Source organism: Xiphophorus hellerii, chromosome 12, assembly GCF_003331165.1.
Source record: "Xiphophorus hellerii strain 12219 chromosome 12, Xiphophorus_hellerii-4.1, whole genome shotgun sequence".
In the NCBI taxonomy this organism is placed as follows: Eukaryota; Metazoa; Chordata; class Actinopteri; order Cyprinodontiformes; family Poeciliidae; genus Xiphophorus; species Xiphophorus hellerii.
In genome coordinates this window covers 2,787,063-2,799,490 of record NC_045683.1, presented here as the reverse complement: position 1 = coordinate 2,799,490, position 12,428 = coordinate 2,787,063, and the positions used below count along the sequence as shown (strand labels likewise).

General features: G+C 35.9%; 1 protein-coding gene across 2 annotated transcripts in view; it reads right to left on the bottom strand.

The window, feature by feature from the left end:
* Positions 1 to 12,428, bottom strand: part of adamts3 (ADAM metallopeptidase with thrombospondin type 1 motif, 3) — a 157,264-nt gene that overhangs the window by 32,058 nt on the left and 112,778 nt on the right. For both annotated transcript variants that reach the window (XM_032578401.1, XM_032578402.1), the window contains exons 14-16: positions 7,817 to 7,950; positions 6,886 to 7,009; positions 560 to 640 (exon numbers count right to left, since the gene is read on the bottom strand). In XM_032578401.1, the coding sequence (XP_032434292.1) occupies positions 560 to 640; positions 6,886 to 7,009; positions 7,817 to 7,950 (339 nt within the window). The remainder of the gene's footprint in view (positions 1 to 559; positions 641 to 6,885; positions 7,010 to 7,816; positions 7,951 to 12,428) is intronic.

The following is a 12,428-nucleotide window of genomic DNA, read 5'->3' as shown; positions in this document are numbered from 1 at the left end:
AACTTTTGTGACTCATTTTATCAGACAGAGGAGAAAAACTTGCATCACAGCTCTAGTAAAGCTGTGAAACTCTCCGCTGATCATTTTCGCCTTCAGGCAATTATTGCTTTGATGATTTCTTTGCTCATCTGAACATTAAAATGCGTTGTGGTATTTGCCAAGTCATTTAGCCGGCTAGCTTTCCATGGCCTCTCAGCAACCTTTCAGTGTTCAACGTCTTCATTAGAGGTTTTATTACCTAATTAGAGAAATGAAGCGGCTTCACCCCGACTCTTTCTGTTAATCTGAGCTTAAATAAGGCCAACTCATCCGAAATGTGGCCAGAAATATCTGTGGACTCAAACTCTAAAAACATATTTTTACAAGCGATGGAACCCAAAAGCGATTCTTTAATAGGTTTATGAATAATAAATGAGCAAGTGGATTCTCTCGGGCCGGGAAAATGACAAGAGATAAATTATGCAGAGTTTCTAATCTCTGAATTTAGGGAACATTTTCCAGTTAGAGCTCCAGCGAGGCGGTGAGGGCGGGCCGAGGCGTCCGGCGGGAAGCCACTTACCCAGGATCTGCGGGTCGGCCTCGCGTTCCTGGATCAGCACGTGTCTAGCTCCAGGAGGAACATGAAACATCTTAAGGTAACCTTCGGCGAGTTCGCAGCAGCAGCAGCAGAAGCGGGAGGTTAGGGAAGATGAGAGGAGACAGAAAAGTTAAGCAGATCTAGAACTAAACTCTTTGTTTGCAGCAGCGGACATCAGACTTCTGCAGAAGTTTTCTTCACTCTGGATCTACGCAGCAACGTTTGAAGAAGAGAGAAAGTTAAAAAAAAGTTAATGTTCCTACAGAAAACACATTGAAACTGGCCCAACACTGCAAAAACACAAAGTCATACAAAGTACTTTTGATATAGTTTCTAGAGCAAATACCTCAATACATTATAAAGCAGACAAAACTAACTTATAAGAAACTTTTTAGCAAGATAGAGGATGTTGATTTGAATAAATAATTCCTTATGGTTGATGAAAAAGTGCTCAGTCCACTGGCAGACTATATTATTTATAATGCACTGATCCACTTTTTTCACTTCCGATACCAAAATCTGACTAAATATCTGATATGACTAAAATCAGCTTCACATTAAAGTATCAGCTGATCACAGATCTCCCAGAACTAAGGAAATCAGAGCCGATTTCAACTGAAAAGTTCCTTGTAAGTTAGTTTTGTCTTATTTTAAGTGTATTAAGATATTTGCATTAGAAACTAGACCAAAATACTTTGGGAATTTTTGTGTTTTTGTAATGAAACAGTTCATTCCACCTGTAAATGAACTGCCTCTTCAGGCCGTTTCAATGAGGCAGAGTTATTCTACTCTATTTGTAGTTTTCTGCTGCAGATGTCCACCGCTCACAAACCCGCCGCCACTCACCCAGAACATTTCTAGACTCCTCACTTTCATTTAAAAACACATTGCGAGCTCCTTTGGGCAGAGAGAAGGCTCCTCTGGTCTTCCCTTCAGACAGAAACAGATCAGTTAGTCCTTGTGTCTCCGTCTCTCCCAGCAGCAGCACTCTGTGGAGGAAAGTTTCTAATCAGCAAACCAGAAGAATCGACTGACAGGACACTCAGGAAGCAGCAGGCGAGGCAAAACCACAGGCAGAGTACGGCAGTAACTAGTTACATTTACTGAGTAACTTTTTTGAAAAAAAGTGCTTATAGGAGTATTTTTACTAAGCTGCGCTTCTTACTTTTACTTGAGTAATTTTATTACGAAGTATCTCTACTCTAAACTCAGTAAAATTTCTGGATTTTCTACCCACTGAATGGAAAACAAACTGGAAATCCACCTGACACATTCAAACACCTGCAGTTTTTATTAAAGTTTCATAAGTTTTTTATTGATAGAAACTGATTTGGAAAAATAATATTTTTGTTGTTTTTTTGTTACTTATATGAATTATTGTACAATTGATCATTTGATCAGTTACTCAGTACTTGAGGAGATTTTTTACCAAATACTTTTTTACTCTTATTGAGTAATTTTTTGGGCAGCTATGTTTTACTTTTACTTGAGTAAAAATATGTTGAAGTGGTGCTACTCTTACTTTAGAGCAGCACTCTGCTCACAGGAGTGGTGTGTGTTCAGCATTCAAAGCTCCAATCAACTTTTTTCTAAAGAGTTAAAGAATAAAACTGGAGGACATCAGAGCGCCGGGCGCCCCTCGGTGGAAATGAAAGTTTGATTAAAGCTCTGAAAGAAAAGGCTCTTGTCGTAAATTGGCCCTGTGGATGTGAATCACCGGGCCGAACCGAGCGCCGGCGCTCCAGTCAGGTTCCACTGAATCACACTGAGAGCCACCAATTACACGCTGGATTGCTTCCAAAGGTCGGCGGCCCGGTTCTGAGGGACGTTTTTCCCCAACCAAAAAACTACGTTTGTCTTTTTAAAAGCCACAAACATGACAACGAACAACATCTTCTACCTATAACAAGCCAAAGATGGGAAAACCAAAACAGACACTTAATTAGTCACAGCAGTTTGAGACGCGATTCTTCTGATTTCTACAGCGTTAGACATCCAGCTGCACTACGGTCTGGGATACTTGCATGGTGAGCTTTCCATCAGTGGGGAGTCATTTTGCGCTCTCTTGCTCAACTGTTTTCCTGTAGGAAAGGTGATTGGTTAAACAAAACACTGCAAAAACAAAACCTTACCAAGTGTTTTTGGTCTAGTGCTGATATGTTAGTCCACTTGAAATAAAACAAAACTAAATTATATGGGGGTATTTTAGTGCCATAAGTCGAGAACGCTCAAAACTTCTGCTCTCGTTCAAATTTTCTCTGAGCTTCCTCAAACCTTTCTCCTCACGCTCAAAATGTCTCTCTGCTCGGATCAAATCTTCACTCACAAACTTTGCTGCTCGCTTGCAAATTCTTATTTGATGGAAGAAAAAGTACTGTTGCCTAGCAACCTCTCAGCCAATAGCATTAAAGAGTTATACTGGGTCCGTTTACTTCCTCCTAGTGGGTGGGCGCAGGTTGCTACGATCAATAGTAGCCACACAGGAAAATAATTCACAAGATTTGATCTGAGCAGCGACAAGTTTGGGCTTGAGGAGAAACTTTAAAAAAAATAAATTTTAAGGAGTTCTTGACTTAAAACCAGCTCTTATATCTTGCTGAAACATTATAAAAGTTTGGTTAATTAAAACTCTGTAAAAGTAATTTTTGTCCTATTTCAAGTAAAACTAGATAAAAACTTGGCAGGATTTTGTGCTTTTTCAGTGAAACATTTGCTTAAAAACAACAAAAAACTTTAAAGTTTTCACATTGAGGCTCAGAGTGTCGTTAGTGATGGATGGATCTTCATCACAGCCCGGCTGCTGTCAGGAGGAGACAGAAACACTCAGGGTGAATCCATTCCAGTTATTTATTCATTCCCACAGCTAAAACAGAGAAAACTTCTTCTAAAAAAACAAAACGAAACAACACAAAACACACTCCTTTCCAGTTTATTGTCGGCTCAGCAGGGAGGCATTTTCCTCTTTAAGAGACAATCTGGTTACTTTAGCAATGTGTGCAGCTGAATGTGTAAAAACAAAATCACAGAGCTCAAACTAATAAAGCTTAGCCAAGATTCTTAATGAAATTGCAGCTTTGATTAAAAAGATACAACACTTCCTATGTAGGCATATTTGCTCCGACTAATTCCGCTAAACGGCTCATTTATTGACTTTGAATGCAAATTTAGCACATTAACAAACAATCTGCTGGAAGTTGCTGCAATTTCTACACCTCCATAATCTACTCAGCCTTCCAGTTTCACCATAACGTCCCACACATTAATATCCGTCCAGAAAAATCTAATTTCCATCTGTTCAATACTGGGATAGATACACAGTTAAGCATCTTCAACTAGACCAGAAATATCTGAATATTTACTTAGGATTTTATTAATGTCTCATGTACTTTATATATAGTTGTTGTAATTATAAGCTAGCAAGAAAATTACTTTTAAAATAACTTGTGATTACAAAGTGTGGTGTGTGTATTTTTGCAGCAGGTTCCTCAAAAGGAACTCGGGTGATAAATTGCAGAAGTGAGAAGCTCAGGTCAACAGCTTTTCTTTCACTTATCACAAATTAATCAAAATGATACATAGTTTTCAAAATTTTGAGTGTTAATCTGAAAAGTGTGGCATGCTTTTGTACCAACAATCTATAGAAAAACCTTTTCAATTTCCACTTATTTACTTTAACATGAGCAGCCTTAGTTATTTTAAAATACACAGGTTACATGCAAATGTACATTGGTGGCGACTAAAATGGACCTGAATTAGAAAAAGAAACTAGAAAAAAAAATTTAAAAAATCACCTCAACTAGCAAAAAATTTTTGTTTTGTGTTTTTAGTCAAAATCAGGAAGTTATTTCAATTTTTGTTGTTTCTATCAGTCGTTTATAAAGCTATGCTTCAAATTGAGCATAAAAAAATCACTGATGGATATAAAGCATTCTGAACTACTGTGATGCTGAAATATGCTACACAAATAAACCTGATTGATTAAATCTTAAGCTGCTTTTCCTTGTGCATGTTTATCTCCCCCATACTTTTTTTCCTCCGCTTAACTTTCCATAAACATGCTTGGATGCAGCACCAGATGTTTAATAAACTTTTTTGTGGCGTTTTCTCTTTGTGGAAGATGTCACTCGCTGCGTTTCCATTTCAAAACTTCCTCAATATCCACTAATGTCGCAAAAAATTTGAATTTTAAAATTGTGTTGTTTCTATTAAATAAGAAATAAAACTAAAATCACATGTGGATCAGTTTGTTTAGATAAGTCATTTAAAAAAACATGACACACCACCATCCTCCAGCTACTTCCTGTCTTCTTCGTGGTTTCCGCCAGTAGTAAAATCCGGTTGGTGGTCATGTGACTGTAAAACAGTGTTTCCATTGCAGTTTTGCCAAAAATCATCAAAATTAACTGCAATAAGCTTAACAAGTCTATAAATAAGTTTCTGTTTTGATTTTAACGACACAAATAAATCAAATTTTTGTTGATTTAAATTTTCTAAAGAGGATTTTATATGTTGCATGTAAGAGCAAATGCAGCAATGATAAAAAATGAAAAAATGTCAATGTGACTGTAATTCAAGTCTGTATGTGACTGAAGCATAATTTAGTTTCATTCTGCTAAGTGCTCTTTCTTACCCTGCATGTGTGACCTTGAGCATTTGCACAACTAAAGACTAAAAGCAAAATCCCCATTTCAATCGGTTTCAATTCGACAGCATAGTGGGGGCGTCATAGACAAAAGGAGAAAAGAAAGAGTAAATTTCTGCAAAAAATATCTATTAATCTCAGAAACTTTCTAGAAAAAAAATTCTTTAGTTCAAAGTTGAAAATTTGCTAGAAAAGCTCAGAAGTTTTCAAATTAATCCCAGAAGTTTACGAGAAAAACAAGGAATTTGAAAAGTCAATGAATGATGATAATTATTCATATTAATCATTAATTTGACACAAACTCATAATTAACCTACAAACGGTCTATGCTTTTTGCAACAAAAAATAAAAAATTTGAGAATAATCTAAGAAATTTTCTATAAAAAACATGGAAATTTCAGAGTTTCAAAAGTTGAACATTTTTTTTACTTTTTTTCTGAGTTTCAAGTTAAAATTTTTTGACTCTTCAAACTCAGAAATTGTCCTTGTTTTTTGGTAGAATTTTCTCCTTTTTTATCTAAAATGTCCTCAATTCGCCACCATAGGCAGAAGATAAAATATCTTATGATTTTCTGCTTCTCTCATGCACATCAACATAAATTCATTTAAATCTCTCCATACCACTTAAACCTTTAAAGTATTCCCACATTAAATGAAACCTAAACTCTAATTTTTCAAAGAGAGAAGCTTTCCTGCAGCAGTCAGGACAGTCAAATTTATTATGAATTTCTTCATCTTGCAACAAAAGTCTGAAATATGAGACTCTTCTGTACGTCTCTCAGGCCTGTCTTTTAGTTATTGGGTTTCTTTCATGACGTTAAAACACAAACTAGCTGCGTCTGCTTTTATAAACAGGATCAAGTTTTTCAGAACCAAATGTTTGCATTTCTCAGCAGAGCGACTGCAGCGGCGATTCCGTCAAACTCTGACCTAACAAATCACAGCTCTGTAATTTATGGGAGATTTTCAACCTTGAGTATAAATATGAGCCTTTTTGCTTCTGATTTTCTATGCAGGGTTTGTGTTTAGACGTGATTTTAAAAGCTTTCCATTCTAAAATTACAAGAAGTAATGAATGAATGAGAAGCAACAATAAAAAAAGGCCTTGGAGGATGAAAGTGTTTATAAAGTTTCACTCTGGTTATCGAAACCTTCAACACATCCAGGGATTAACAACTTCAATGGTTATATAAGGTCGACGCAAGAGATTTTATAGTACAACTTAAACATGCACTATTTTTTGTTTCTGCTAAAATAATACATGAATTATGGTAATTATTAATATTAATCATATTAATTTGAGGCAAACTCATAATTACCTAAAACAGTCTATGTAATCGGCACAAAACCATAAAACAATGAAAACACATATTAGCTAAATCATAGAATAAATATATTTAAACAGCAACAACATTAGGAGCAATATTAAGGAAGATGAGTGGAGCCAGACGCAGTGGGACTCAATACAAATGCATGCCACACTTTTCAGATTTTTTTCATGTAAAAAATGTAGCAAGCTGTTCCTTCGTTATTTACTATCTTGTTTTTGGTTTTATTTTTGTCTGGTTTTGTTCAACTACCCCGAATAAACAACCAAAACAGGAAGCGTCTCGCTGGCTGTGTGTCAGACATGCTAGCGGCCGCGTGCCGCTCCAGGTGACCTTACCTGGTTTCTTTGGAGTCCGGGTGAAGGTTCCCTTCACGGTCCGGCAGTGGGAGTTGTCTCCACCACAAACACCACATTTATCCTCCACCTTGTTGGAGCCGATCTCTCTGTCACAGCCGACCTTCTGCACAACCACAAAACACAACAAGGCAACGATTAGCATTCACCCCTTAGCTTCTGGCTAACGAGCTTCACCGGTGGGTAAGCAGAGAAAAGCTTTTTGACTTCTATTTTTGTCGGCAGATTTACTAAGACGATGTTCAAGCTGCTATTAGTCAATAAGGTCCAGAAGAACTGTTCAAATGAACTGCAAAAAATAACTCTGCTAAGGAGGAAACGTGCTAGCTCCACTGGCAGAACATTTCACTTAACATCTCATTTTTACCTTGTTATAAGTGAAATAACTAGTACTTTTTCCATCAATGTTAAGGAATTATGACTTACATATTGCTGAAGAGTTGTTTGTAAGTTAGTTTTGTCTTATTTCAAGTGTACTAAGGTATTTGCACTGGAGATTAGACCAAAACGTTGAGTTTAAACATCCTGCTTCTCCTTTTCAACTCATCTGGAATTTCTGGTCCTAGTTCAGGATTTATCTGAGGAGTTTTTGAGAGGCTAATCTCTGGGCTGGAAAAAGAATGTTATTGCTACGGCTATGAATCATTACAGTAAAGAAAGTCAAAGCTAAAATCCTTCCATAGCATCCAAAACCAGAGGAAATGATTGTCTAAAGTGCCTGAACTGAAATGTTTGAATAAAAGTCTTGGAAAAGAACAGAGTGCTAATCCAGCAGAGCTAATCCAACATGCTTCTTCTCTGAACTTGTTCAAATGTTGATGACAGATAACATGGATTTGATTAAAGATCTCTGTTCAAACTGCGTGATGCAGATTCAAACATGTTTTTAAAAAAAAAACTTTAAAAACCTCACCACACATTCTCCTCGCACGCAGATGCTGTAGGCGTCCTTGTACGAGCACCGTGTCCCATCATGCACCAGCTGCTTCAGGTACGCCACGTCTCCGGTCTCCTTTGACTGGCAGTACAGGTGGCACCGCTTGTTAGCTAGCAGAACAGAGCAAAATAAAACACAGCGGCTGCTGAAACTCTGCTTTTGAATCTCTAGTGAAAGATAAAGCAAAAAAGAAAAACACAACATCTAGACGATCTGGAGTCAATGAACAGCTTCAGTTATTACAGGATGAACTCTGACATGAACACAAATCACCAGGAAGGCGGTACAAAACAAGCTAACAAGACAATTAGCTCAAAGCTTCTCTTCCTGGAAGCCTGTTTAGGAAACTTGCTATATTCAAAAACAAACTGTGCTGGATTTATTACATTATTTGTGATTATCAGCTCAGAGCTCTGAACTGCAAGGCGCCTCAGCCTGATTTATTAAAGGACTGAAGTTTTTATATCTCATAAATAAGGAAAAAACACACAGATAGAAGCTAATTGAATCTAGTAATTCAGAGAGTAATCCGACCCTCTAGAGAGCTGAAATGGAGAAATGATGACGATTTTGTTATCATATACAAAATAATACAAAACTAAAACCAAACATGGAGAAGCAGCATTCAGCTTCTATGCACCACAGATCTGGAACAAACTTCCAAAAAACTGAATATCAGCCAGAACACTGAGTTCCTTTAAACAAGACTAAAACTCACCTGTTTAGAGTTTCTTTTTAAACATAATAAATGGAAAATTGATCAACATATTTAATGTGTATTGATTATTTTAATGATGGCACTTGACAAAATGCAAAGTCTGTTACTGGTTTTCACAACTGTTGGAACATCTGATTCTTCAAAGACATACACTGGAGAGAAATATTGGCTCTTTATTGGTAAAAAGTAAAAACAAATGTTCAAGTAATGGAACATCATGACAGATTATGAATTTTGGGGAGATTTCCTGTGTTTGCAGCCTGATTTGGAAAATCAGTCCATCAACACCGGAGCTAACTATCTAAGCCAACAGTTTCCAAAATGTCAAACTAAAAGCAAAATTCTTATTTTTATTTTATTCTAATATTTGTTTTCTTTTTTACCTGCTCAATAATAAACTAAAAGCACATTTTAATGATGATTAACACTAATCCCTGAAGAGTTGCAGAGAAATAGAATCACTCTTATGACTGGAGGTAAAAACTAAACATCAGTTTATTTTGACAAATCCCAAATGGCGTAAAAACAAACCAACAATAAGTTTACACACATTTCACCTCAATCTTTTTTATATTTAAAGTGAAATACGATCTCATTCAGATATATGACCTCAAACAGAACTCATCTCTCACAGATGTTCCAGTTTTTGTACCTCATGCATGTTCACCTGCGGCCCACTTCCTGGGAGAATTTCCTTCTTTTATGCTCTGCCAACTGCAGGCTGATGCAAAAAAAAAAAAAACCTGCGACGAGCCCACGCCTGCTAAAAATATTAGCATCATATCATTTCATTTAGGGCTTCTGGTTCTGTCTGTGCAGCTGCTGAGATGGAGCAGATAATAAAACAAATATCTGAGCTAAAAGTGGTCGCAGTTTATTTATTAGTGACATTTATAGACGCTGGATAAATAAAACTATTACACTGCAAAAACTCAACATCTTATCAAGTATGTTTCAAATATCTTATGACTCTTGAAATTAGACAAACCTAACTTTAGCTTTGACCTGTTAGTCAGGGCCAGTAATGAAAAAATAAAACACTGCATCGTTTTTAGATGGATTTAGTTGTAATCAGTAGGTCCAACTATTTCTGAATTGAATATTTTTGTGTTGGGAATTATTTGTTAGATATTTACAACTTGATAACAACTCAATTTATTTCTAAACAATCTCTTTTTCAAGACTTTTTGGTTTAGTGCTGATTTTTTCAGTTTTTAAAACACTTCACTGCAAAAACACAAAATCTTACCAAATGTTTTTAGTCCAGTTTCTAGTGTTTTTGAAATAAGACTAAACTAACTTACAAACAACTTTTCAGCATTTATAGTAGAAAGTTTTTTGAGTCAATAGTTCCTTAATATTGATGAAAAAGTTCTAGTTCCATTATTTCACTAATAATAGGACATTTTTCCATGTCATAAGTGAAATAATCTGCCAGTGCGCCCAGTACTCTTTTATATCAATATTAAGTAATTATTAACTTAAAACAAGTTACTATAAATGCTAAAAAAATTGCTTGTAAGTTAGTTTTTTCTTATTCCAAGTGTATTAAGATATTTGGACTAGAGACTGGATCAGAATGCTTGGTAAGATTTAGTTTTTTATGATGTGATTCAGAAACTGTTGTCTTGTGTAAATCAAAACGTGGATAACCACATCAGCAGCAGTTTGCAGCAGCGGTGACAGAAACGTGAGCTGTGAAAGCCTGAATGCAGCTCGGCAGTCAAAGGTTGCCATGGCAGCATCAGTAAGTTTTCTGTGACTCACTTCACTTTCGCCTGCATCACCCATCAGACACCAGAGATTAACTTGAAATGTTTCTCTCCTACTTGTACGGTTTTACTCCCATGAAATCTGCAGGGCTTTGATGAGAATATGGCTGCTTCTGTTTTCTTCTCGTTTGAACTGGTGCCTTTCAGTGTGGAGCTTATGCTTTCTCCATGTTGTTCGGTTTTCCACACAGATCAAATAAATGTTAGGTAATTGGGAAAATTATATATTCCTTTATTTAATCAGGTAAACCCCGTTGAGATCTAGATCTCATTTTCAAGAGGGACCTGAGCAAAAAATTTGCAATACATAACAAAATGTCCCCTAATTGGATGTGTGAGCATGCTCCTCCTCCTGTGTGTCTCTTTGATGTTCTTACAATGATGCACATGTTCTGGATGTCTCACATTTCTCTGTGGACAAGATAAAGCTGATATGGAAAATGAATAGATGGCCTGAATAGGAGCCTTTCTCATTTTTTCTTAATAATAATCTGTTGTTACTCTGTTTCTTATGTTGCTGTGAAGTCTGTGTCACAGTAGGGTTTAAAAAGTCTTACATGTTCAAATAAAGTCCATGTTGTCAAACAACAAGTTCTGTCATGTCTAGGAAGTATTAATATTTATGAGCAAATTAATTAATTTATGAGTTTCAAAACTCTCTACACACAAACATTGGATCCCAGTGAGTTATCAAACAGCTAATAATGAAATTAATTAAATATAAGGTCATATTTCTCTGCCACTTTGAGCATTTGACATGTAGAGGTGAGTAGTTGAGCAAAAGCTTATGAAATGCTAATGCCAATATCGAGTGATTGCTACAGCAACTACATGATTAGCATTAATGTAAACTGGGTAGCAGTAGCGACTGTGCAGTAAGTGCCCAAAAAAAATCCAAAGAAGCCTGGATTCACCTGAAGAGTAAAGTGTTTTCATACAGCTGCGGCGGGCAATGATAACTGAAGAGTTAGCTGTGCTAACCCTAAAGAACTAATCATAAACATTACCACTGCTAACATTAAAGCACAATGCCAACAGAGTGTTTAGAGGAAGCTAAAGCTATAGCGCTAATTTTAGTTGATACCAAATCTTCAATAGACGTCAACTGAAAGTTTTCAAAACAGCCAAATAAATTAGCACTTATCTAGAAAATACAATTTATTGTAAGCTAAGTGTGCTAAATGTTTCGCTCATTAGCATAAATGTGCTACATCAGAAGAGATGGAAAGTGTTATGCAGTTTAAGGAACAAAATTTTCTGCCCACATTTTTGACTCAAATCTACTGAAGCAGATTTTTTAAATCAACATTTGTTACATTCAATGGCAAAATTAAATCAAAGTTACAGACATGAATTTGTGTTGGAAAGAAAATGAGAATCAGATTAAATTACCTGATTATTATCTCTACAAACAACGCTTACTGCATTGTATTTATTTGATCAAAATAAGTATGATTACTTTCAGAAGGAAATATCTAAGTAATTGTCATAAAGCTTCGCAAACATTTATACAGATCCTGCTTTTATTCAATAATCTAAAATGTATTTGCAATGCAATCACAACAAAGAGTTGTAGATTGTTTTAAAAACACAATATTACTATTTTCTTATATTGTTTGTGCAGTTATTGCTTCTTTGGAAACAGTCTAAATAAGATAACTCCCAGTAAATATGTTTTAAATATCACAAAAGCAGATGCCAGACAAAACTGTAAGGTATTACCCAATTTCTAACCCATCTCATGTGGGAATAAAAGATAATTTGATAGTCAAGTCGACACAAGCTGACCTGGAGCCACATAGACAACAAACCCAGCCATTTCCACTTACTATAATGTAGATTTGATAAGGCAGTGGCATGAAATTGTGTCATATTGATCCTTTCAAACAGTCAAACACCACAGTGTCGGACTGAAGCTGGAAGAAATCTGAAAATCCTCATAAAAACCAATAAAATAGAAACAACTGATGGAATTTAAAGACATTAAAATGGTGAAAATACATGACCATGTTGGTCCGAGTAGTGGGGATAATTCAACTAAAATAAAAAAATAATAATTGGTCATAGGAAAGTAAATTTTTGCTAAATTTTAAGATTA